The 21,931-nt window shown below is 40.3% G+C and overlaps 1 protein-coding gene across 3 annotated transcripts in view; it reads right to left on the bottom strand.

The window, feature by feature from the left end:
* Positions 1–12,032: 12,032 nt before the first annotated feature.
* The window catches only part of TNFRSF19 (TNF receptor superfamily member 19), a 54,766-nt gene continuing 44,867 nt past the window's right edge, over positions 12,033–21,931 (bottom strand). For all 3 annotated transcript variants that reach the window (XM_065730123.1, XM_065730124.1, XM_065730125.1), the window contains 5 exons: positions 19,621–19,785; positions 18,233–18,358; positions 17,320–17,422; positions 15,137–15,537; positions 12,033–13,181 (listed from right to left, as the gene is read on the bottom strand). In XM_065730123.1, the coding sequence (XP_065586195.1) occupies positions 15,144–15,537; positions 17,320–17,422; positions 18,233–18,358; positions 19,621–19,785 (788 nt within the window). In that variant the 3' untranslated portion in view covers positions 12,033–13,181; positions 15,137–15,143. The remainder of the gene's footprint in view (positions 13,182–15,136; positions 15,538–17,319; positions 17,423–18,232; positions 18,359–19,620; positions 19,786–21,931) is intronic.

Below are 21,931 nucleotides of genomic sequence, written 5' to 3'. Positions count from 1 at the left end.
GTGGCAGCAAACAACATCGTTTTGATACTGAAATCTCATACAGACAAAGAAATGGAGAGAAATTATTTTTCCAGAGTGAAATAGACTTTGGCTTTTTGTCACGGATTCATTGCCCTTGGGACATTTGGCAAAGATGGGAGCTGGTAGAAAAATAAATCTTGACTCCAAATGACAATTTCAGGTTTCTTTCTGTGAAGAAACTCCGTTGTCTCCACTGATTTTTGTTGTATGAAATAGCCTTTAAAGACTGAACAGTAGACATCATTAAGCCTCCGGAGAATGTATTATATCACCACTACAATGCTTACTACAGAAGGGGAAATATTATTCCAAATGATTTTTTTCTCCTTTTTTGTAGTTTCTAAAAACACTTCCAGCTGTTCAAATGTCTGATACTTTTTCCTTTCTTTTTCTTTTCCTTTTTTTTTTCTTTTTGGAGAGACTTTTATTTTTCAGCAAATACATGTGCTTTCAGTAACGTGAGATCTCCCTTGTGACTCTGCAGCGTAACTCTTCTTAAATGTAAAAACCACTGTAATCCTTTTCCAGCATTCCTTATTTTCCCACTGGGGCTGCTGAACTGGATGCCTAAAAGTGGCTTTAGAGCCCTGTAACTCTGTGTTGTGCCTTTCATCTGTACTATGTTTTGGATTTTAGCTGCTGTAGAAAAAAAGTAGCGAACATCTTTCTCGAGAGGAAATTATACCCTTATGCAATTCTGAGATAATAACATGCAATTAAGACATACCGGAAAAAACACGCATGGATTATATTTGATAGTCTGAGGTGTCAGCTGTGCTTTTTTTTTCATGTTTGATGTGATTGTTTTTCTGATTCACCTATGGTAGACTGACATAACACTTCATGATTGCTTTCTGGTGGAGGAAACGCAACTGGTATGGCAGCTGAGTAAAGAAGGCAGGGAAGAGAATGGAAATAAAGCAAGGAAATGGTGAACACGGGTTAGAAACCAGGCGTGAGAAATGATAGATACAGAAGCAGAATAACCTCTAAGTTAGAAGCAGGGAGACTCAAATGGGGTGTGTTTTCTCCACGTGTACTCACAGAGCAGTAAGACTAATGACGTTACAGCACTGCTGCTGACAAAAAGGTGTTCAGGAAGATTGCTGCTTTGTGTGCAGTGAACAGCCAGATGGAAGAACTCATGCTACGTGCTGATAGAATACTAACTCTGAGATGTCTAGTACTGCCTTGTCCAGAGGCTCACACATAGATCAGTGCAAAATTAAGAACCAGTGCCATCAAAGTAATGGAGCTTAGTTTTGTGGGTGATAGTGAGGTGTAAGTGAAGAGAACGGATCGTCGTAGCAGTAGTGTTGATGGCTCAAAAAGGTTGCATTACAGATTACCAGATGATTAAAATACCTAAACTGTGTTACAGAGGTTGAAAGGCTGAACATTGCTCTCGCAAGTAAGTGTCTAATGAGCTGATAGCTGTGATTAGACACATCTACTCCCAAATTTCAGTTTTCTTTTTTGACAGCAGGGACAACTGGGCGCTGCATTGTGCACCAAGAACTGTGCCGTGGCTGGTTCATCAGCAGGGAACACGCCCATCCAAACTGGACAGTTTTTCTTAGAAACATGCCAGGGTTCACATTAATTTACAGAAGCCTCATAGCCTCACTTACACAAGTGGACAGCCATCTTTTCTGGTCCTGGAGGTGATAACTGAGTGTTTTATGGAAGGAAGCTGCTCCGTGAGGGCAGGTCACCGTCCTGCTCACGGCTTCGTGGCAATGAAGGGGTTGATGAGAGCTGGGAAAGCAGTGGGAGCCAAAGTGCTTCCTTGCTGCTCGTTAATAGGGAGGCTCTGTGCATATGGCATTTCAGAGTGCTTCTGGGCAAAGTAGTGGAGATTTTCTTTTCCCAGAGCCAGGGATTTATTTACATGGTGCTGGGAACATGTTCAAGTGAGTTCTTTACCCTGGCAAATCCGCTGTGTGCCAAAAGAGGAATACTACATAAAAATGAGAAGACAACTTGAGAGCCTAAAATGAACAACTGCAGAAAGCGAACTCGGGGGCTTCCTGGTGAGAAGCAAGCAGTGTGGGAGCACTGCTGGTGTGCTCCTGGCAGGGGGAGTGAAGGAGATAAAAGGTAAGGCCATATAAAGCAGCCCTGCAGGATGACAGCAGCCCCTCTGATCTGCCCCGGCTGAGATTTGTTTGTCTTTCACGTTTCTGTGTCTGCTTTTCCCCAAATGGCTCCTGAAGAGGAGCTCTGGAGCTGTGCATTCTGTTCAAGAAGCGTTTAGATGAGGTGCTAAGGGATTTGATTTAGGGACAGTGTCTGCAGCAGCTCATAATGTGAGGGTTGGGCAGGCGCACTGACCTCCCATCAGGTTAGCAGGGCAGTTTTTCTGAATAAAGTCTGTTTATTAATGGTACCCTTCAGTAACCAAAGGTTACTACTACTACTACTGCTTCCAGTGTTCAAAATATGTAAAACATGTTTAAAGGAAAATACATTTATAAACTCGGGAGGGGTTTTTGGTGTCACAGTACATGCTCCTACCTACCTGAGTCTCTGCTGCATCACAGACTCACAGAATCAGCACGTGGTTAGAGTTGGAGGGAACTAAAGGCCATCCTGTTGTAGCCCATGCCATTGCCCTGCACCCAACCAGGGTACCCAAACCTGAAGGTCAAATCCAACTAACTCACCTTGCCCTTCTTAGCATGAAGCCAAGTGTTCATCCAGGATACATTTCCACTGTTCCAACGAGGTTAAGGACCTGCACTGTTTCTGGCTGTTGAGCATTCTCTCCTGAGGCTCTTTGAACGCACCTAGCTTTCAGGAACTGTGCTGCAGGATGGGCTGGGGGCAGCAGTGAGACACATGGAGGCATCTCACTGAGCATATGGGAGGAAATGAGAAGTGATCTCATTTCTTCCCATGGGTTTTAGAAGTAAGAAAGACAGCAACATTGACTTGGATGTCTTAAAATGCCTCTCTTTGCATCCAGAAGAATACAGTCATAGAAAAGTCATTTTATGAGAGAGCCCTAGGGGGATACAAGTGATATGGCAACTTTTATAATACTCTAAAACATCTATAAAACTAATTATAAGTGTTATCAAAATGATTCATACTAGCTGCGGTAAATCCCATTCATTACAAGCGTGAGTTTAAGTCATAGTTTGCTGCCTTTTAACAGCTGCACAAATAGAGTGCACTGTGGCCGTGGGGTTGAAAAAGGGATAGCATGTCACCTTTCAAATTTCGTCAGAATGTGAGATGTAATTGCATGCTTCGACACAGAGGCAGCACTTCTGGGATCTGTCACCCAGCTCAGTTGTCAGGCATGGGGAAACAAAAAGAAATAATAAGCAGAAGATAAAAAAGCCTCCTGTGTAAGAGATGTCTTCAACCGCAGAGGCTTTCTGATCAGACCTGTTTCCTCGCCATCCTTCTTATTTTCCCATAACCTTAAAAATAAAGAAGTCTCAAGTTTTTGCCTCGCCCTGGCCTGCCTCCAGCCTGCTGAGCACGTCCCTAAGGCAGAGAGGAGCCGTGCATCCACTGTACGGCTCTGCTGAACCCAGCTAACTCCGCGGGTCGTCTGCTAGCACAGTGCTGGCTTTGCTGGCAGTGTTTTCCCTAAGTAGGGATTAAGATAACTTGTTCTACTTAATCAAATTAGTTATCTTTGATTCAATCACGTTTTTAAGCCAAATTCCCAAGACAAGGTGGTTTTAGTAGTTTGTTTGGTTTGTAATCTGTTTTCCAACATAATCTGCTTAATTTTTTTTCTTTATTTGGTTTCTGGCTGTCTGAAATGTATGTGTAAAGAGGATGTTGGCTGGCTCAATTCAGGGAAATAGCTAACTTAGTGTTCAACCTCTTGACAGTTCCTCACCCCATCAGTAAGCCATTCTGTCTTCCAGGTCTCTCCCTGGGTCAGTCAGGAGTACCAGTCTGGCTGCTCTGAGGGCTACGTCTCGTTGGGTTTATTAAGGGTGAGGAAGCACTGGAACAGACTGCCTAGAGAAGTTGTGGAGTCTCTTCCTGTGGAGATAATCAAGACCTATCTGGACGCCTCCCTGTGCAAACTACTGTAGGGAGCTGCTTTAGCAGGGGTTTGGACTTGATGATCTCTCGTGATTCCTTCCAGCACCCGCAATTCTGTGATTTTGTAATTTTGCAAAAAAAAGAAAATGCAGTTTTTTTCTGCCTATCACCAACCAAAGTAGTGGCGCTCCTGAACATTTTCCTGGGCACCCAACTTTGGGTGTCCTGCAGGAGGGGGTTGGACCAGGTGACCTCCAGAGTTCCCTTCCAACCGCAACCACCCTACAAGTCTGTAAAAGCTCAAGTCTTATCAGAGCTCTTTCTCTCTTTATCGGGACCCTTTATGCTGATTGAAAACATTTCAAATTCCAGTCACCACATCCTAGATAACAGGTCGTTTCTGTGTAACCAGTTCAGAAACGCAAGACTTGTTTAAATAAACAGGACCTTTGAGCTTTCCTCTTGCTTTTTCATTGCTCCCTTAGGTTTGCAGCAGAAATGGGACATGCAGCCATACTTTACCTCTGTTTCCTCCAATAATTTTTTGAGTCCAATCTTTCATAAAGCTAAAAGTCATGAAGTTGCTGATGGATCTATGGAGGCAGGAGATGGAGGCATTCCCTCATGCTGTGAGCTTCTCTCTGCCAGAGGGTCTGTGGGGAGAGACGATGTTTTGGTGCTACAGCTCTCCATGGAAGGAGGTCCATCTGTGCCCTCATCCAACCAATAGAACACACGTTTATATTTTGTTAGCTCTGGTGCTCTGGTAAGGCTTTCTAGGGCCAACATTAGAATGGCACAGGCTTTTCCTGGGAGCTGTTAGAGGTGAGATCTACACAAACAGCTGCTTTATCAAGACCTGAAACGGCAACGACATTGTGCACATGGGAGTGGGAGGCATACATAGGTGGAGCTGGGGGTTTGGCTGAAATCCCAGAATTTTATTTCATCTCTCTCTAAATGCTGGGCAAATGATTGAGTGGGTGAGAAGCTTTGCTTTCCTGTCTTTCTGTCAGAGAAAAGTCCTCGTGCCAAATCCCCTGAGCTAGTGTTAGGGACCTCCCTTTTAATCTGTTGCCACCTCGACTTTCACTGACCTAAAACCTGATTTTGTTAATCCTTTAGGTTACCTTTTAATGTATTTCCTTTGTTTTTCTTTCAGAATCCACTCAGAAAAGGATTTGAGTCCTCCCTGCCCAGGAATACCCAGCTCAGAGGAAATCCCCCAGGTAAGTTCATCATTAGGAAAAACTTCTCCAGAAGAGTGGTTGGGCAACAGAACGGGCTGCTCAGGGAAGTGATGGAGTCTCCATCTGTGGGGATGTTCAAGCAATGTGTAGATGTCATACTAAGGGACGTGGTTGAGTGCGCAATATTGGTGGAAGGTGGACAGTTGGAGTAGGTAATTGTAGAGGCCTTTCCCAGCCATAATGATTCTATGATCGTATGCTCAGGTTGACTTACCCTGAAGAGAACTGGCTGGCAAAGCTTGAGGCAAAACCTGATACCCAGGGCAAGTCATTCCCTTGCCTTGTGTTTGCCTTTTTATCCACCTAAACCACAAACACTGCAACCTGCTATGCCTTGCTATTTGTGCAAATGCTGACATGAAGATAGCTGAGTCTGTCCTGGCTGATGAGTCTAACTTCTCTCTTTTTGTTAGTACTGCCCTGGTGCTGTTAGCACTGTTAAGAATGTTAAACAAGCAATATGCAGAATATTAAAGGAATTTTCACTTGCAATCTGACTTTCAGAAATGTGGGGGGTGCTCCAGAGCACAGGAGGTTGGTGTGCTGGGTGTGATGAGACTTCAGGGAGTCCCATTTTCCCATTCTGGAAAATGTTTGGATTTTAATGGCAAGGATCTAGTTTGAGTGTTTGATTGTGAGGGTACTGCAGATGTTGTTGTCTGACTGCTATTCGATTTTAATTACTGTCTGTGCTTGATGGAGCGAGATGCAGCTCTGTTTTTATGAATGCAGGTGGGATGATGCACGTTAGAAGTTCACTTCAGTGGCTGTTATTGCATAACGTTCATAAGTGCGTAGAAGCATTTGCAGCCAAAACCTGTGAGGATGGGTGGAGGTCATTGGAATTATTTCCATCTGGGTGGTGCAAAATGTACTGCAATATAAGTCTTTGTACTTCATCAAAATGAGACTTTCTTACAATTGGATTTTAAGAACTATTTTTCTAAAAATGAACAATCTGATGTTTTCAGTTTTTTCTTTTCTTTTTTCCTGAAAAGAATCCTAATTCTTAGTTGACATCTGACACCTGCAGTTATCCTGGTGCAGCCAGATACAAAAAGACCCTGCAAAAAGGGCAACTCAGAAATTGAGAAAAGAAATTGTCTGGTTCCAACTGTATGAGGAAGCATCATCTGGCGGACAGACACTTTCAGGAATCTCTGCCCCAGCACTTTGCCTGCTCCTTGAGTAAACTCAAACACTATCTATTTGTTGATGAAAGCCACGGGAGATGTAATATATACGGCATTCCTGAGCTCTTCCTTGCGGGTCCTGTTGAGATAGCAAGAGCAAGTTGAACACACAGGCTTGATGCTTTTAACACATCAAGAGAAGCAATATATTTCCATCTGACGGATATAATTTCTTCTGTCTGAGTCCATCAGTCCTGTTAGTTAGGAATCAGTGCATGAAAACAACACTGATGCAGTTCTTACCCCCATGAGTGGATTAGTCCTTCTTAAGTAACAAACCCTCCAAATACATGCATAGAGACAGAACCTCTATCAGTATTGCAAGTTTCAATTTATCGAGAGTTTACCATGGAGCGTAGCTGCACAAACTCTTATGGAGAACGTACTCTTACACGGGACTCTAAAGCATTTTGTCATCATGCAAATACTTTTTCAAGTAAGTTTTTGTCTTCAATCCATTTTCTCAACATTTCAAAAAAGATAAAGAATGCTGACAATCTGTACTGTTAGTGGCATTTAGTGGAATATTATGGGTCTGTTTTAGTTTCTCATTCAGAAAACTTGCACGAATGTGGCGTACCCTCAACTTATGTTGTTGAACAGCTTTAGGAGAAGTGTAATGAAGCTGAAGCTGAGTTCCCCGTGACGAAGGAGCACCACTGCTGTTGGTTCTGTCAATATAAAGTGGCATTGGGTTGGGCAACAACTTCCTTTTGCTCCTAAAACAAAGAGAACCAACTGATGCTTGAATTTCCTTGGATTTAACTCTGCTACCATGTCTAGTATGAGTCAACAGAAGTGTACAGGAAAGCACCGTTCTACATATCAAGTACCTTCCTCAGTTTGCTTGGTACAGAGTTTAAGTCCATGCAGCTGGAGTAAAGGTGACCATGTTCTTTACTTCGGCTTCTCAAATATGATGGTCAGTGGGAGTGAAAATGACAACCAGAGACCTTTGTGTGTGTGCAGGTGTGGCTGTTGGTCTGCTTGTCAGTGCAGCTGTACCATGTTCCTGCATTTACCATCCACGGCAGGGAGGTGGACTGATATTCATCAGCCCTTCTTTGTCACAGAAGAGTCCAGCCAAGGTCTTCAGATGCCACTAACCCTAGTTAAGAAATTGTGTTTGCTTGGTGAATGTTCCAGTTTGATCCTATTAAAGAGTAAGAAATCGCAGCTCTAGGAATTCTGGGAGGGACCCATGGAGTCCTGGTGGTACATGCTAGAAGTTCTATGTTGTTGTTTATAGGCACTTATTTTTTTCTAAGTCTCTTATGTTGACCTTTGGGATGTCTGGGGCATTGAAGCATATTTTTAAAAACTGAAATGAAGGATTTACCATTTTTTGGTCAGTTCTCACTTCATTTTGTAACCTCTGCTGTATGCAGAATGAACACTTGTGTAATACAGAAGTCTCACCTGAATTCTAACTCTAGTGTTTGAGTTGGAAGGGACCATTAAAGGCCGTCTGGTCCAACTCCCCACACTGAATGGGGGGATCTACATCTTGATAAGTGCTCAGAGCCCTGCCTAGCCTGATGTCTAAATCTTTCTTTCCTGATGCTCCACCTGTGAGGATCACAGCCCTCCATTAGCCCCCCACGGCCACATGCTCTTAGAAAACATGGCCACTAATCCATCCTTCACTGCTCCGTGCAGAGCAGCAGGCTCCCTCCCCAACCCACCCATGCTTATTTCATCCTATTGAGAGTGCTGCCTGATCGGGCAGAATCAAAATGGCACACGTGCAACACGAAGAGCAAGTGGGTTTGACCAGTACTCACGCCAAACCTAAATGTGGATTGAGGTTCACCCTGCCAGCACAAAGCGTGCATTGTATGGCTTTGCTGCGCGGTCCTCCGCCTCAGCTCCATGGCTCTGAGAATGCGGATGAAACAAAGCAGCAGTGTCTGAAATGGAATGTGCTGCAGGTAGCAAGCTAAGCCTCCATCACCAAAGGCAGCGAGAGGATTAATTAAGTGCAAGAAGGCTGTTGCTTGGAGGGACTTCACAGGAATGCAAACCGAAGGCCCTCAAAGAGCCCACAACAAAGGGCAGAGCCATGCGCGCTGCAGCTCGTGCCAGGATGAGCTCTGTGGGATTAAGGGCTTGGTCTGCCTTGCAGAAAGGGCAGGAACATCGCAGCACCAGAGAGCAGTGTGAGCAGGAAACAGATTTTCAGGTGGGTTTTCCTCAGCAGGGTGGATTAAAAAATAGCAGCCTTGCTAATGACATAAATGCTGTATCTGATACAATCAAACGTGTATGAAAGTCTGAAGATCACATGTAATTTGTTTTGAATTGTGGTTTGTTTCCAAATAAAAGACCATAAGCACCTGCTTCAATCCCTGCTTCTCTCTTCGTTTTAAATTTGATTTTTTGTGCTTGGCGGGGCCAAGCCAGCATGATCCTGGATCCAGGACTCCCACAGCTGCCTTTAGAGGTACACAGGGGTTATAAGTGAGGCAAAACCTACTATTTTTTGGATGCTACAGTCAACGTTTGTTGACATGTATGTTGACATGGCATCCACATGCTTTGTGTCCAGCTTTGTACTGCTCGGCTTTGCTGTGTCAGTGCAGCTCGGCGTTGTATGCATTCACCCTCAGCTTTCCGCACCAAGCCCTGACCTTCTGCTGGAGCAAACATGACTCTTTACACGCGGCGTGAATCACGCTACAGAGCTCACCACGCCCTTCACTAACTGTATGTGAGTTACTCTTGTTCAGGGATGTGTCTTATGTCCAGTTTGGAAACATTCAGTTACACCTCCCAGAGAAATGGACATCTTCAGGAGTTCCTTCCACAGACATCTGTAAGTGAGTAAGAAGACATAAACAGCCTCATTTGAAGGCTAAGCTAGGCTGTGTAGGGAGCAGGGAGTGAAGCAGGCTCTCTCACGCCCCTTTTCCCTGCTCTGGAAGGATGTTGAGCAGCGGATGAGGACTGGTGCCATTCCTTAACAGCCACAGCAGACCACTCGGGGATGCAGCACATGGGTACAGAAACCTCACTGTTCTGGGGAGCTGTTTGCTTGGTAAGCTCTGACTAGACAATGTAATGAAAACACATGAAAAAAAAACGAATTTGGGTTCGCTAGAATGCCTGAGGCCCTTATGAGGATGGAGGGAAATAGCCAAATTGACTTCTCGCAACCATTCCCACGGAAACCAATTGTGCTAGAAATCCTCTCCCACAAACAGCCTGGCTTTGTATTACCCACCATCGTTATCTGCATTCGGCCGCAGTCACCACTTATGTCTTCACCATAAGAAATCAGGCACGTTTATTTTCCTTTCTATCAATTAGCAAATTACGTGCATGGCTCTTTCTTCTGAGAACTCATCAGTGAAACCATGGCACCCCTTTCCTTGTCTGAATTTGTGTAGACCTCCACTTGCACGGCACCCTGTTTCTGTAACATCTTCCGGAATCTTCTCAAAACGAAAACCACCTGGACAGATTTCTAGAATGGCCTAAACAAGCATGGGTAATTAATTAATCTTGGCTGATATGTTCCATCTTTCTTCAACCAAGGTGTGCTGCAGTGCAACACAAACACATGCTCTGACTGAGTCCTTTGCTGTTCCAAAAGCACAGTGCTCCACGTTTAAGTGCAGCTACTCCCTTATCTAACTTCTCTGGCAGTCTGTGTGGAGTACTTGCTTTTCTTCTTAGTACTGGGTTTATTTTCAAAGACAGGATTCTGTCTCGTGCCCACCAGCTTTGTTTTCTACCTTCCTTTCTCAAGAGGAACCCATTTGGAAGTACTGTGACTTAAGTAACTGATGTTGATTTACTGCTTCTTCATGGTCCTCCAAGCCTATGGAATGATGCTACCATTGAACAGCAAGCATCTCAAAGCAAGGATGCTCCAAATTGTACTGTAGTTTTAGTAAAATTAATTAATATGGAATTCTGCTAGAAGTCATGGAATTGAACACTGACTTTAGAATATTGTTATTAGTGTGAAATCATAGAGCTGTAGAATCACAGAGTGCTTTGGGTTGGAAGGGACCTTAAAGACCACTCGGTACCAAACCCCCTGCCATGGTTGGTTGCCACCCAGCAGCTCAGGCTGCCCAGAGCCCCATCCATCCTGACCTTGAATACACATAACCTTCTGGGCTGCAAACACACATTGCTGGCTCATGCCCAGCTTTTCACCCACCAGGAACACCACGTCCTTCGATGCAGGGCTGCTCGCAGCGAGCTCTCCCAGTCTATACCCATACCTCGGATTGCCCCCACCCAGGTACGACACCTTACACTCGGCCTTGCTGAACCTCACTCAGTTCTCGTGGGCCCACTTCTCAAGCCTGTCCATGTCCCTCTGGATGTCTTCCCTTCTTTCTGCTGTATTGAGTGCACCACACGGCCTGGTGTCATCGGCAGCTTGCTGAGGATGCACTCAGTCCCACTGTCACTGTGTGTTGAAAAGCACAGCGAACCCACAAATCAACAAATGGAGAACGATTCAAGGTAACGTTTTATTCACAAGTAAAAAAAAAAGGTAGTATTACAAAGTGATTTATACAAGGTTTTAATTTACATTCTTTAAAGGGTCACTTAAAACAGCACTGTGAGTCCTCAGGTGCGATATGTGGGCAGTCAAAATGTGGTGGTAGTGTATGTTTTCTGTTGGCATGTACAACATTGCTTGCCACAGGCAATATACAAAAGACCAATTTGGTTAAATTAAGGAAAGCCATATATACACAATATACATGTATTTGAAAAGCACTCTTTTCATTTTTCCTTCCAATTTGCTCTGAAGCCGTCTGCCACTCATTGGAAGATGTGAGTCCCTCTGCCTGGAGTTGCCGGACTAAAATGTTATACAGAGTGTAAATTCCAAGGGGAAAACATGCTCACTGTGACAGATGCTGGCAAAACTTTTGAACACAGAATTGTAAAGAACTGTTCATAACGAGAAGTTAAAAACCCACACGTCGTGAAAACATCTTACCATGTAATGAAATGCGCAGTGGATTTTTTTCTATTTACAGATATTTACAAAGAAGCACACATCTCTTCATGCAAATTTAGTGAAAAATAGTATTTCATGATGTCTCATAATGTCATTGATTTTGGCTGCCTACACCCGGCCTAACTATTGTACACAGTCAATCTTCTACTGGGTTCTTCGAGGAGTCATAGAAACATAGAATGGCCTGGGTTGAAAAGGGCCTCAAAGCTCATCTCGTTTCAACCCCCCTACCATGGGCAGGGTCACCAACCACTAGAGCAGGCTGCCCAGAGCCACATCCAGCCTTGCCTTGAGTGCCTCCAGGGATGGGGCACCCACAGCCTCTCTGGGCAACCTGTTCCAGTGCGTCAGCACCCTCTTCGTGTCATGGAACATGTCTGACATACAAACCACGTGCAGAAAGATGAGTAATGTTTCATGGAAAATGGCATTTGTTTTGCTGATTGTTTTGCTTTTGTCAAGGCACATTGGGAATTCCTACAGAATGATTGCTGGAGGTCACCACCAGCAGGTTGGGACCTGCTGAATGCAGTGCACCAGCAGAGCTCACAAGGATTACTCACAGAAGTCAGCACTGTGTTAGGGAAACTTGATATCTATAAATGAGGCACACACGCAGCTACAAGGATTCAGTTCAGAGGTATTTAAAAAAGTTACAAATCTATTTTTATGTGTAACATGGAAAAATTGAATTTACACAAAATGCCACAGTGAGAACAGAGTGACATGAATTAAACAAAGGTCTATGAAATGAGTGAATTACATCACAATGAAGCTTGAAACCATTGTTTTAGTGATGAAAATAATTAATTAGTAAAAAATCCTACTAATAGATCTCATAGCACAGTTTTGTGACACACCTGCTATGACCTCTGCTGTGTTGATGTGAGTTGACTACATTTATTTCAACATAAAAAATACATTTCATAACAACAAGTGCTGTCTTCCAACAGTGGGGCTACCAGCAGCATGACATCCCTTTCTATAGAACTGACTTTGACTAATCCTAATGTACAGCTCATCTCCCTCTGCGCTGAACGAAACAATGCTCCCTCCCACAAACAAAATAATTGGATGAAAGGGACTTCGACTATATCATCTGTAACATGCAAATGTTTTAACTCCCCACACTAGCTTATTGGCTACAATGGAGTATATAATAAAAGTTTCAGTTTATCAATAGATGATCCTCACATAAATAGAAATGTTTTATTTTTAAGTCCTTCAACAGCAGGAAACCAAGTTAAAAACTAGAATCAGAAAAAAAAGAAAAATAAATTCAAATGCATGCATAAATCTGCAAGCAGAGTAACTGGCAAAGTCTTGTCCCAGGCCTTCTCACATCTGCAGACATATTTAAGACAACCATGTAAACACATTCATGTATTCTTATTTCTTGATGCATTTACATACATTTATATCCTCACTCCATTGGACTTCTTGAGAATCTTAGGAACTAAAAGGTTCTTTTTCAATAAGAGATGCAAATGTCTATGAATCTGCCCTCAAGTTTCTCCTAGGATGCTCCTTAAAGTTTCACTTTACAGCTGTTATGGCTCAGATGCAACCTCTTGCTGTGTGAAATGGTGCCATTATTTTCCAGCTGATTTTGAAACTGTGTGACACTGAAGACCAGGCCGTGTTTGATGACAATCAGCAGATGAGCATTAGGGAAGCATGATGTTTTAGTGCCAAGAGAAACACTTTGCTTTCCTAAATGAAATCGAAGGAACAGTGGTTACATAAACTCAGGAAAATCTGTATGTAGTTTTATATGTGACTATATGACAAAAAACAACTCACTGCTATATGTGAAAATTCATGTAAACCTGAAGACTGAACCTGTATTAGAATAACCATTAAAAAACTCTTAAGTGCATGAAAATGAAAATATTTTATCACCTTCTGATTTTATCATGTGACCATTTGTTTTGCAATAGAATCACAGAACCACCAAGATTGGAAAGGACCTACAGGATCATCCAGTCCACCTAATAATAACAAAGTATGGCCCTATGCAAGGCTGTACTCCATCCACTGCACTAAAAAGACCATTCTTCTCTCAAAATATTTCAACAAGACACAAAAGAGCTTTTGACTTTTCCATCGTGTAAAAGTAGTCCCTTAAAAGCTCAGTATTCAAGTTCCTTCGACAGCCTCTGCAAAGTGTGGAATGACAGCACCAAGCTTTGCAGTCTTTGCCATGCCTTAGTTCCTCCCCATATATTCCTAGAAAATGACTGTCACCTGATGATGTGCTGAAATGAAACTGTGACAATTGCTTAATGACACGTGGGATGTTAGTGACAGATATTGACTATTCATCTTCTGACATTACGCTCAGAACTATTTCTAAACTGTAGGTTGTAATGCTACATTGACAAACCTATGAGTCATGTAGATAAGGTCAGTATTTTTGGTGATTGCAGTAGATTTTCAGGGTAACATACAAATTCTACTGCAGTCAATAGCAAACAAATCCTTGACTCAGTGCAGTTTATCTCCCTTTTCTCTTCTTGAAAATGTCACTTAAAGAAATTAAGGTTTGATTGACAAAGAATTAACTTGTGCACATAGTGTTTCCAGGATATGAATATTTTTGTTAAATATTGATTACTTTCTACTTTTTATTTAAGAACATTATGAAAGTGACATGCAAACTGAATGGAAGAAGATCAAAGGAAAGTACTTTATTTCTGCAGATGACCTAACGTGTTCATAATTACAGATCTCAAATATTTTTAAATTAATTTTGGTGGATTGTTAGTGTTATTAATACCAGTGGTAAATGCTTCTGTTCCTGCCTCTATTGCAGCTTTCCCACTGCAGCCTGCACAGCAGGTAGAATAGTTGAATAACACCACCAATACACATGCCATACGTGGGATCCCTTTGCAGATTCGCTGCTAGTTTCTCTCAGTTACTTCTAACAGTCGAAAAAGGCATTGGCAAACAACAAAACAAAACAGATCACAGATAATATTCAAAATGTCATAAAGATCACAAAGTAGAGTGGCTTCCTATGATGCTTACATTATTAAGTTTAGAGGCAGTTGTTTCTCTCAGCTTCTCACTTTGACCAGAGACTTGTGTTTGCTCTGAGAATTTGAACACTGAGATTTTACAGATTAAGCTGTATTCCTATTTTAAGGAAAAAATTGATGAGATGGAAATACAAATAGCATTTAAAGTGTTTGAGATTCTCTTCTGTTTCTGCTACTTCCTTAGGAACTTGACAGAGAAGGCTTTGTGTATATTTTTGGAGGAATGTTTGCACGTCCTTTATGCTTTAAGATAAACAAAGATATTTCCTCATAAACAAGGACTAGCCTCACATCATAGTTTTGTCATAAGACTATTAACTGATATCTTTCCCCCAAAATGTAATTAAAACTTAATAAAAATGATTGGTGTACAGACCTACTGCTCTGTTCTGGTTCACATTAGCTCAGCACTACAGCCTGAGTAATTACAGCTTTCAAATGCAGTCAATCATTGTAAAACATGAAACTCTTGGATCTTTTGCAGAGCTGTGACTTATTTCAGGAACAGCTAGGTGTAACCTTTGGAGAAACATAACCATATACTCTTTCACAATTCTATTTTTACCTCACTCTGCGTGCCTGGGGAACTCATTCTCACTCCTTCTTTGTAGCTGTATTTCTTACCTCTTTATCAGTCTGTAGAGTCATCTGCTGTTCCATTACACTTTGTATTTGGCTGGGTTTCAGCAACAGCTAAGTTCTGAAGTGATGAAACTTCTATATATGTTCTATGCTTGGAGATTTCAAAGGACTTTGCAATGTTTCCATCAGGAGGCTTAGCTGAAGTAAGTACATCACTTAGTTCCTGGTTGTTATCTGACTCGATGGTAGTTGCATTCTCAGTCTCCAGACTGCAGGAGTTTGCAGCAACTCCAGCCAGTTCTGAATATGATTCACAGAAAGAAATGCTGTCACAACAAGCTGAGTTTTGCATAAGAGGCCAAGCATCTGAAATGTCTCCACAGGCAGAGTGTGAAAGAGAACCAAGGAAGGCAGGAATCATTTCTCCAACAGAATCAGAAGCCCTGAAAAAGGATAAAAGACAAGCAGTTTCAAAAGCATTCCAGCAAATATTATCAGTATTGTAATTATCGTCGTTAGTGATTACAGGTATTTCAAAGAGATTTGAGCAGGGTTGCATTCAGTCACTACTCAAGAGGCACCCTGTCCAAAAAATTCTTTTGAAGTGGAAGCCAGGCTGTCCTTCATCTAGAAATGAAGAGAGCTCTGGAGATTGATACTAGAGGTAAAGAGGAGGCTTGAAGCCCTTCACAAAGTGATTTCAGGGTTCTGGTAAATATGAAATACAGTTGGAATGTTTAGTCTAAAGAACAGAAATGTGGATAAATTTATTTGTTCTTCTGTGTGTGTGTGTGTGTGTGTGTGGTATGGGGTTAAGGCAGGATACAAGAAGCTTAAATTGCAGTAAAGAAGATATTTGGGAAGACTGGCAAGGATTTTTAATGAGAAGAATTATTTAGAAAAAAAGGAAGAAAGTGGAAGTAGAAACTCAGTAATCCGTCTCAAATAAAATGATGACACTGACATATCTCAGTGCCTGCACATCCCTACTGAAAGTCCAGTGAATGATCTACTAGCACACTTTATCTCAAAAACTATCTACAAGATTTACAAAAATGTACAGGCTGTAGTCAGATACAAAGTAATAGTCCATGTGACCAAAACTTTTCACACATTAATGTTGCCTACAGTGCAATTTAAGTAGCTTTACTCATTTCCAAAGCATGATGCTTTAGTAGCTTAGATAAATACACAGAGAGTTTTTGTAGATGGGGTGAAAAGTCAGGACACTGAACCACAATTGAAGGAAATACAGTATTTTGGCAAAGGAAATTGGAGCAAACTTCGTTTCTACTGGAAGGAATCACGTTCCTTTGATGTGCCCACATAGCATGGATATGTCAGTTAGTTTTAAAGCCTTAACCAGAAGGATTCTCAAAAGGTACACAACTCTCAATTTGTCAGCTTTGGTAATAGAAAAGGGTGATTCAAACTTGCTGGTATTTAAACAAGTTGTTACAGAAAATTTAGGTATCTTAATCTCCCGTTTGGGTCACTAACATGCACTGCATAAACTATATCTATGGAGAAGCTGCTACATTTTCAGTTAAACTTGGCCACGGGAAGAAGACAGCTGGGAGCCCTATATGGTAAACATTTCCAGTTTAAAGAAACAAATAAATCCAGTGTTAAAATCTGTAACTAGGAAACTCTGCACGACACCATAAGCTTTATATTTTTAACTCAAGGCATTACTATGTCAGTAACAACTACTGTATTTATACTGAGCCTTTTAGCAGAAAACAATGGCTAGGATCAGGTAGAAACTCAGAAACACTTAACATTTCTAGGTTCACAGTAACTTAGAGATTCTAAAAAGAAGGCAGATTTTCATACTTCTAAATAGTATATGAATCCCCTTAGGTTCACAGGTTTATACAGCACCTTGCTAACACAAAGCAAGAAAAGAGGTCACCAAAGCCTCTACGGTATCACACAGTAAGAGGAAGAATGTCTGCTTTGGAGGGAAATGGGTCACTTCTTCAGAGGAACTGATTTAACATGTCAGAATTTATTAAGTAATACTTAAACATCACATTTTTTTCGTTATTTAATGGAATTTTTTTTAACCATAAATCTATTCTTGCACAAAACAGGAAGTTCTGGCTATAGTTCATCAAAATCCCATATTCCACCCCAAACAGGTATTGTATCCTGTATAACTGTTGACTTGCTTGCATATAAAATAGCTGATGTTTAATAGATGTACATAAAATTAAAGTTACCTTTCATTAAGTGTAGTCTGTGAGTGCAAAGCACAACTGTGACTGCTGTGCTCCATGCTACAGGTTTCATCACAGCACAGCGAAGGAATCAGATGAACTGGCCCTAAGAATGAAAGTTGATTTAATAGTGTTAAATGCATTAAAGTTGTATATAAACCTAGTCTCTGTACTCTTTCAAATTTGAGTATTATTTTACTTGTTATCTTATAATGTATGGATTAAGGAAAGAGATCTCTTCCTGAAATAAATAGGTTAATTTATATCTTTAATATAAAGTTATTTATAAAAGACAAATCCCTCCTCCTGAAATAATACAGATGTCTGCCATGGAAATCTGAATATCCACTCTTTAAATTAATTTGCTTTTTAATTAGGTACATAGGAGAGGAAGTGCTACAGTCTGACAATTAATATATTAGGCTATTTAATATTGTGTTGAACTTAAATCACTTAATTAGGAGTTAATCAGGAGTTAATATCATACACGCATCTGTTCTGGTAGTGCTTCACAAAATCTCAGTAATTTGAATTGTTCAGGTTCTCAATGTCCATTAGAACTAGCATCATCTTCTTACTATCTGCAAAATCCTTCACACCAGTTTAAGTCTCCAAGCCAAATGCAGTGCTATTTTTATCAGAAAGAAATCATACAGATAAGATATTCAATGCTTTTATTTAAGTGAACGTTCCTTGGAATGAAAGCAAACAAACAAAAAATCATAACCAAATAGCTACTTTGAAATTCTATTTGTACTGAGAAATTAACCTAGGACAAGGGGTAGTTTGACAATCTTTGCTTCGTAGTGATAGCCAAAAGTCACAACCCAAGTGTTAGATAAATGATAACCATGAGTTCTTGTTGCTTGTATTACTCCTGTTCCTTAGAGTGACTTCTGAATAGACTTTAACGTACCACATGTCTGTGATGTGCTTCTCTGGCACTGGCAGCATGTTCTGTGGTCATATTCACTTAGCCGTGGTCTATCAAAACATGACAGTTCAGACCCATTGTAGTGAATGTCTTGTGATCTCAGAGACCCTTTTGATAAAAAGAAGAAAATAATATGTATTAGTAAATGATGCTTTATTTTTTTTCCTTTTCAGAGTCCCTATCTTCACAGAACACTTTAGTGCCATACTACACAGCATTTCCATACATTTTCCAACCAAAAGATCCACCATGATGATGGGGTTTGACATAATGAAAACCACAGGTTTTGCAATGCTTCCTAGAACAGCTGGTTCAACTGCAGCCTCTCCTAAGAAGACATTTGCTCTTATTTTGATGATGATTTGAAAGCATATCATATTCACTGTTCCATTTTCTCCATGGTAATGTTTCTTAGTGATATCAATCTGAAATTTTCTACATTCAGGTGCTTTGTTTATGTTATCTTAAATAACCTCATATTAATAGCAGACTTCATTTAATCTGTGTCATCATAGGCCAAGAAAAATGAATCACTGAATTTCACTAACTGAAGTTTGAATTCATTATGCCTGAATTTCTCAAAACTTCTTCTGTCAAGGTTAAAACCTATATAATCTACATAGGGAGCAATTCTTACAATGTCTCTCTAAATCTTTTTATTTGGGCTGTACACGGTGACAACATAAACTCTTTCTAGTTCATAATATTGTTCGAAATCCACAGTTCACGAGATGATATTAAAATATTGCAATAACAGGTTTTCTAAAAAAGATAAGTGGGCACTAGAGTGCTTTCAACTTTTTTTTTTCATTTTAAACTACATGCTAGGATTTACAATAAGCAAGTTGTGAATTACATAGATGAGCTACAGTGGATACTTTTTTCTTTTTTTTTCATTTATTTCATCTTAAATGTGCTCAAAACCCAAAATCATTAATGAAATATCTGCCATCCCCACTGGCCACATTTATTAACTCAGCAAGCTAGTCTGTATTTCACAATGGCATGTGATGCATGGATCCTCCATGATGGTATGTCTACATCTATATTGCAATTCTGTAATGACATCCCAACTTAGATCTCCAATGGTCCAAATACATCTCTGCAGCATTTAACAGAGGGTGGTGCATCATGACCACAAAACTATTTCTGGACATCTGCACAGCATTTTCTCAGTAGAAGCAAGTACATCCACACTGAGTTTGCACACATGTATAGGCTTCTGCTAGCTTTTTCATCTCAATGATAAATTTGCTTAAATGCTGTAGACATAACAGTTCTAGGTTTTATTTGTGTACATACAGAGAGATTTGCCAACCAAATACTGATATATAAATGTTACTAAGAAACAATGATTACTGGAAACTTACAGCTTGGTTTCTTCTCCATAAACTGCCTCTTACAATAGATAACACAAAGAATAAGAAGAGCCAAGAGCACTGTTGCAAGTGCACTGCATATAACTGCTGCAAGAGCAGTGTCACGAGGGCTGGAAGCAGTTGATGGGATCTTCACAAGGTTTACTTTAGTGGTACCTGAAATGTAATTAAATAATAATTAATGAAAAATAATGTAATGTCAGAAATGTACAGTCATGTGAATGAAATTCTGGGAAACAGAAGAGGCTCTCAGCATATTAAAAAAAAAAGGGAATGGTCCATATAAGCTTTACATAGATAACCAACAGCTACATTATTAATGTATACATAAGTGTTGCAAAATGAGTGGTAATGAGATACACACAAAGCACTCTGACTGCTCCTGGGAATGGAATCAGATCTACCCCAAGAAAATGAAGACTTCTCAATTTTTAATGTCAAAAATGATTTTGACTATTTCCTCGTGTATAGTCGAGAAAGCTGTCCACTAGAGGGAGTCACAATTACATGAACTTCCATTCAAAAGATACTTCCTGAGAATTTCTGATGCCCACAAGAGTTCAAGTGCTGCCAAAGGTATCATCTTGCTTGGTTGTGTATATCACCAAGAATTTCTAGAATCAAACCAAGGATTTCACCAGCACTATATTTTTTCCTTTATTTCAGTGATATTTTTTTAAATACAAATAAAGTCTTTATTGAAAATGCAACAGATTGACTTTATATCTGTATTGCTGAAGGCTTACGCAATGTTTCTAGCTTTGACTAACCATACTTTCAAATGAAAAGGGGAAAAAAGCAACTAAAATCACTGAAAATTTAACTGTAAGTATAGAAACTATATTAAATTACAAATGGTCTTTTAAAAGTAAATTCTTTCTTAACAACTTCTAAATCCTGCTAGTTTATCTGTTTCAAAATACTCATAAAGCCACATCACTTCAGCAGCATTTTATGAGGAGCGGAATACAAATTTGAGTATTTATCTAACAGCAAATTAACAAACAAACAAACAAACAAAACAACAACAACACACACACACCACATTTATAAAAATAAGACAAACTGTCTATTTTCCCTGATATTCTTCAGTTAGAACCTAAAGACCATAATTTCCTAAGAAATAGTCCATTCAGTCATGATGTATAAATGTATAAATGGGAAAATAGATGTTTGCAAAGTATATTAGAATCACTAATTAAATGGTACGTAACTAGAAATGCTTGTTATCCTAACAGCCTATAATAGCAGTGGGAAAGAACTTGCTTATTTACTGACTTATTGCAAACAATGGAATTGTATTACTCAGAAATAGTTTTCTCAAGTAATTGTGCAATCTGCCCTACACACATCCAACACTGACACCCAAGCGTTTAAAGTACTCAATTGCTTTGTTATAACGGTCAGATTTTTTGCCAAAAAACTAGATCTTGAACTTCCTCACATCCAATTCTAAGTCTGCAGACCACTTATACCAAAGAAAATATCAACTCCTAGGAAATAAGGAATCCAAAATTAAAAGCAAAAATGAAATCCACGCATTACATAAATGATTTGTACTACCATGTTTGACTCTAACATCAAACGTGTGGAGAGTAAATTTGCACCAGACCTTTTTTGCATCCTTTAGATTTTCCAAGTTGGACTGAGCAGGGTTTCTGGAGAGTTCGGTGAAGAGCCATCAAGATGATGACAGGGCTGGGGCAACTCTCCCATGAGGAGAGGCTGAGAGAGCTGTGACTGACATAAATACTTGAAGGGAGGGCAACAAGAAGATGCAGCCAGGCTCTCCTCACTGGTGCTCAGTGACAAGAGGCAGTGGGCACAATCTGGCACAAAGAAGGTTCCCTCTGAACACCAGGTAGCACTTTTGTGCAGGTGACAGGGTGGTGAAGATCTCCTTGTCTTCAAATATTTTTCATGCCAATATACCTACATGCTTCAATCTACCTATCTAAAAGCATTGATCAGAATCACAGAATCATAGGGGTTGGATCAGTTCTTAGAAAGTAACCTTCACAGTTAACAGGAAAAAAAAGAATTATTATTTCTGAAAGGACAAACAGAACAAGACCACTGGATGTAGAGCTGCTACATTTTAGATTTTCTTCCTTTGCACACAAAACAAATCTATTTGCAAGTATAATAATGTATTAGATTTTGTTCTGGGAAACTTCAAATGATACACATTTCTTTAAGTTTCATTGACAGCATCCAAACTGGAAACACGACTGTATTTTAAATTGGGATGACAAAAAATGAAATTTATTTTATTATAGCTACTTAGGATTTATTTTGCTGA

Source organism: Cyrtonyx montezumae, unplaced genomic scaffold, assembly GCF_038088225.1.
Source record: "Cyrtonyx montezumae isolate F1298 unplaced genomic scaffold, pur_monq_1.0 scaffold_12, whole genome shotgun sequence".
Taxonomy (NCBI): Eukaryota; Metazoa; Chordata; class Aves; order Galliformes; family Odontophoridae; genus Cyrtonyx; species Cyrtonyx montezumae.
Note: the sequence above shows the minus strand (reverse complement) of the source record. Positions and strands in the feature narration are given on the sequence as shown.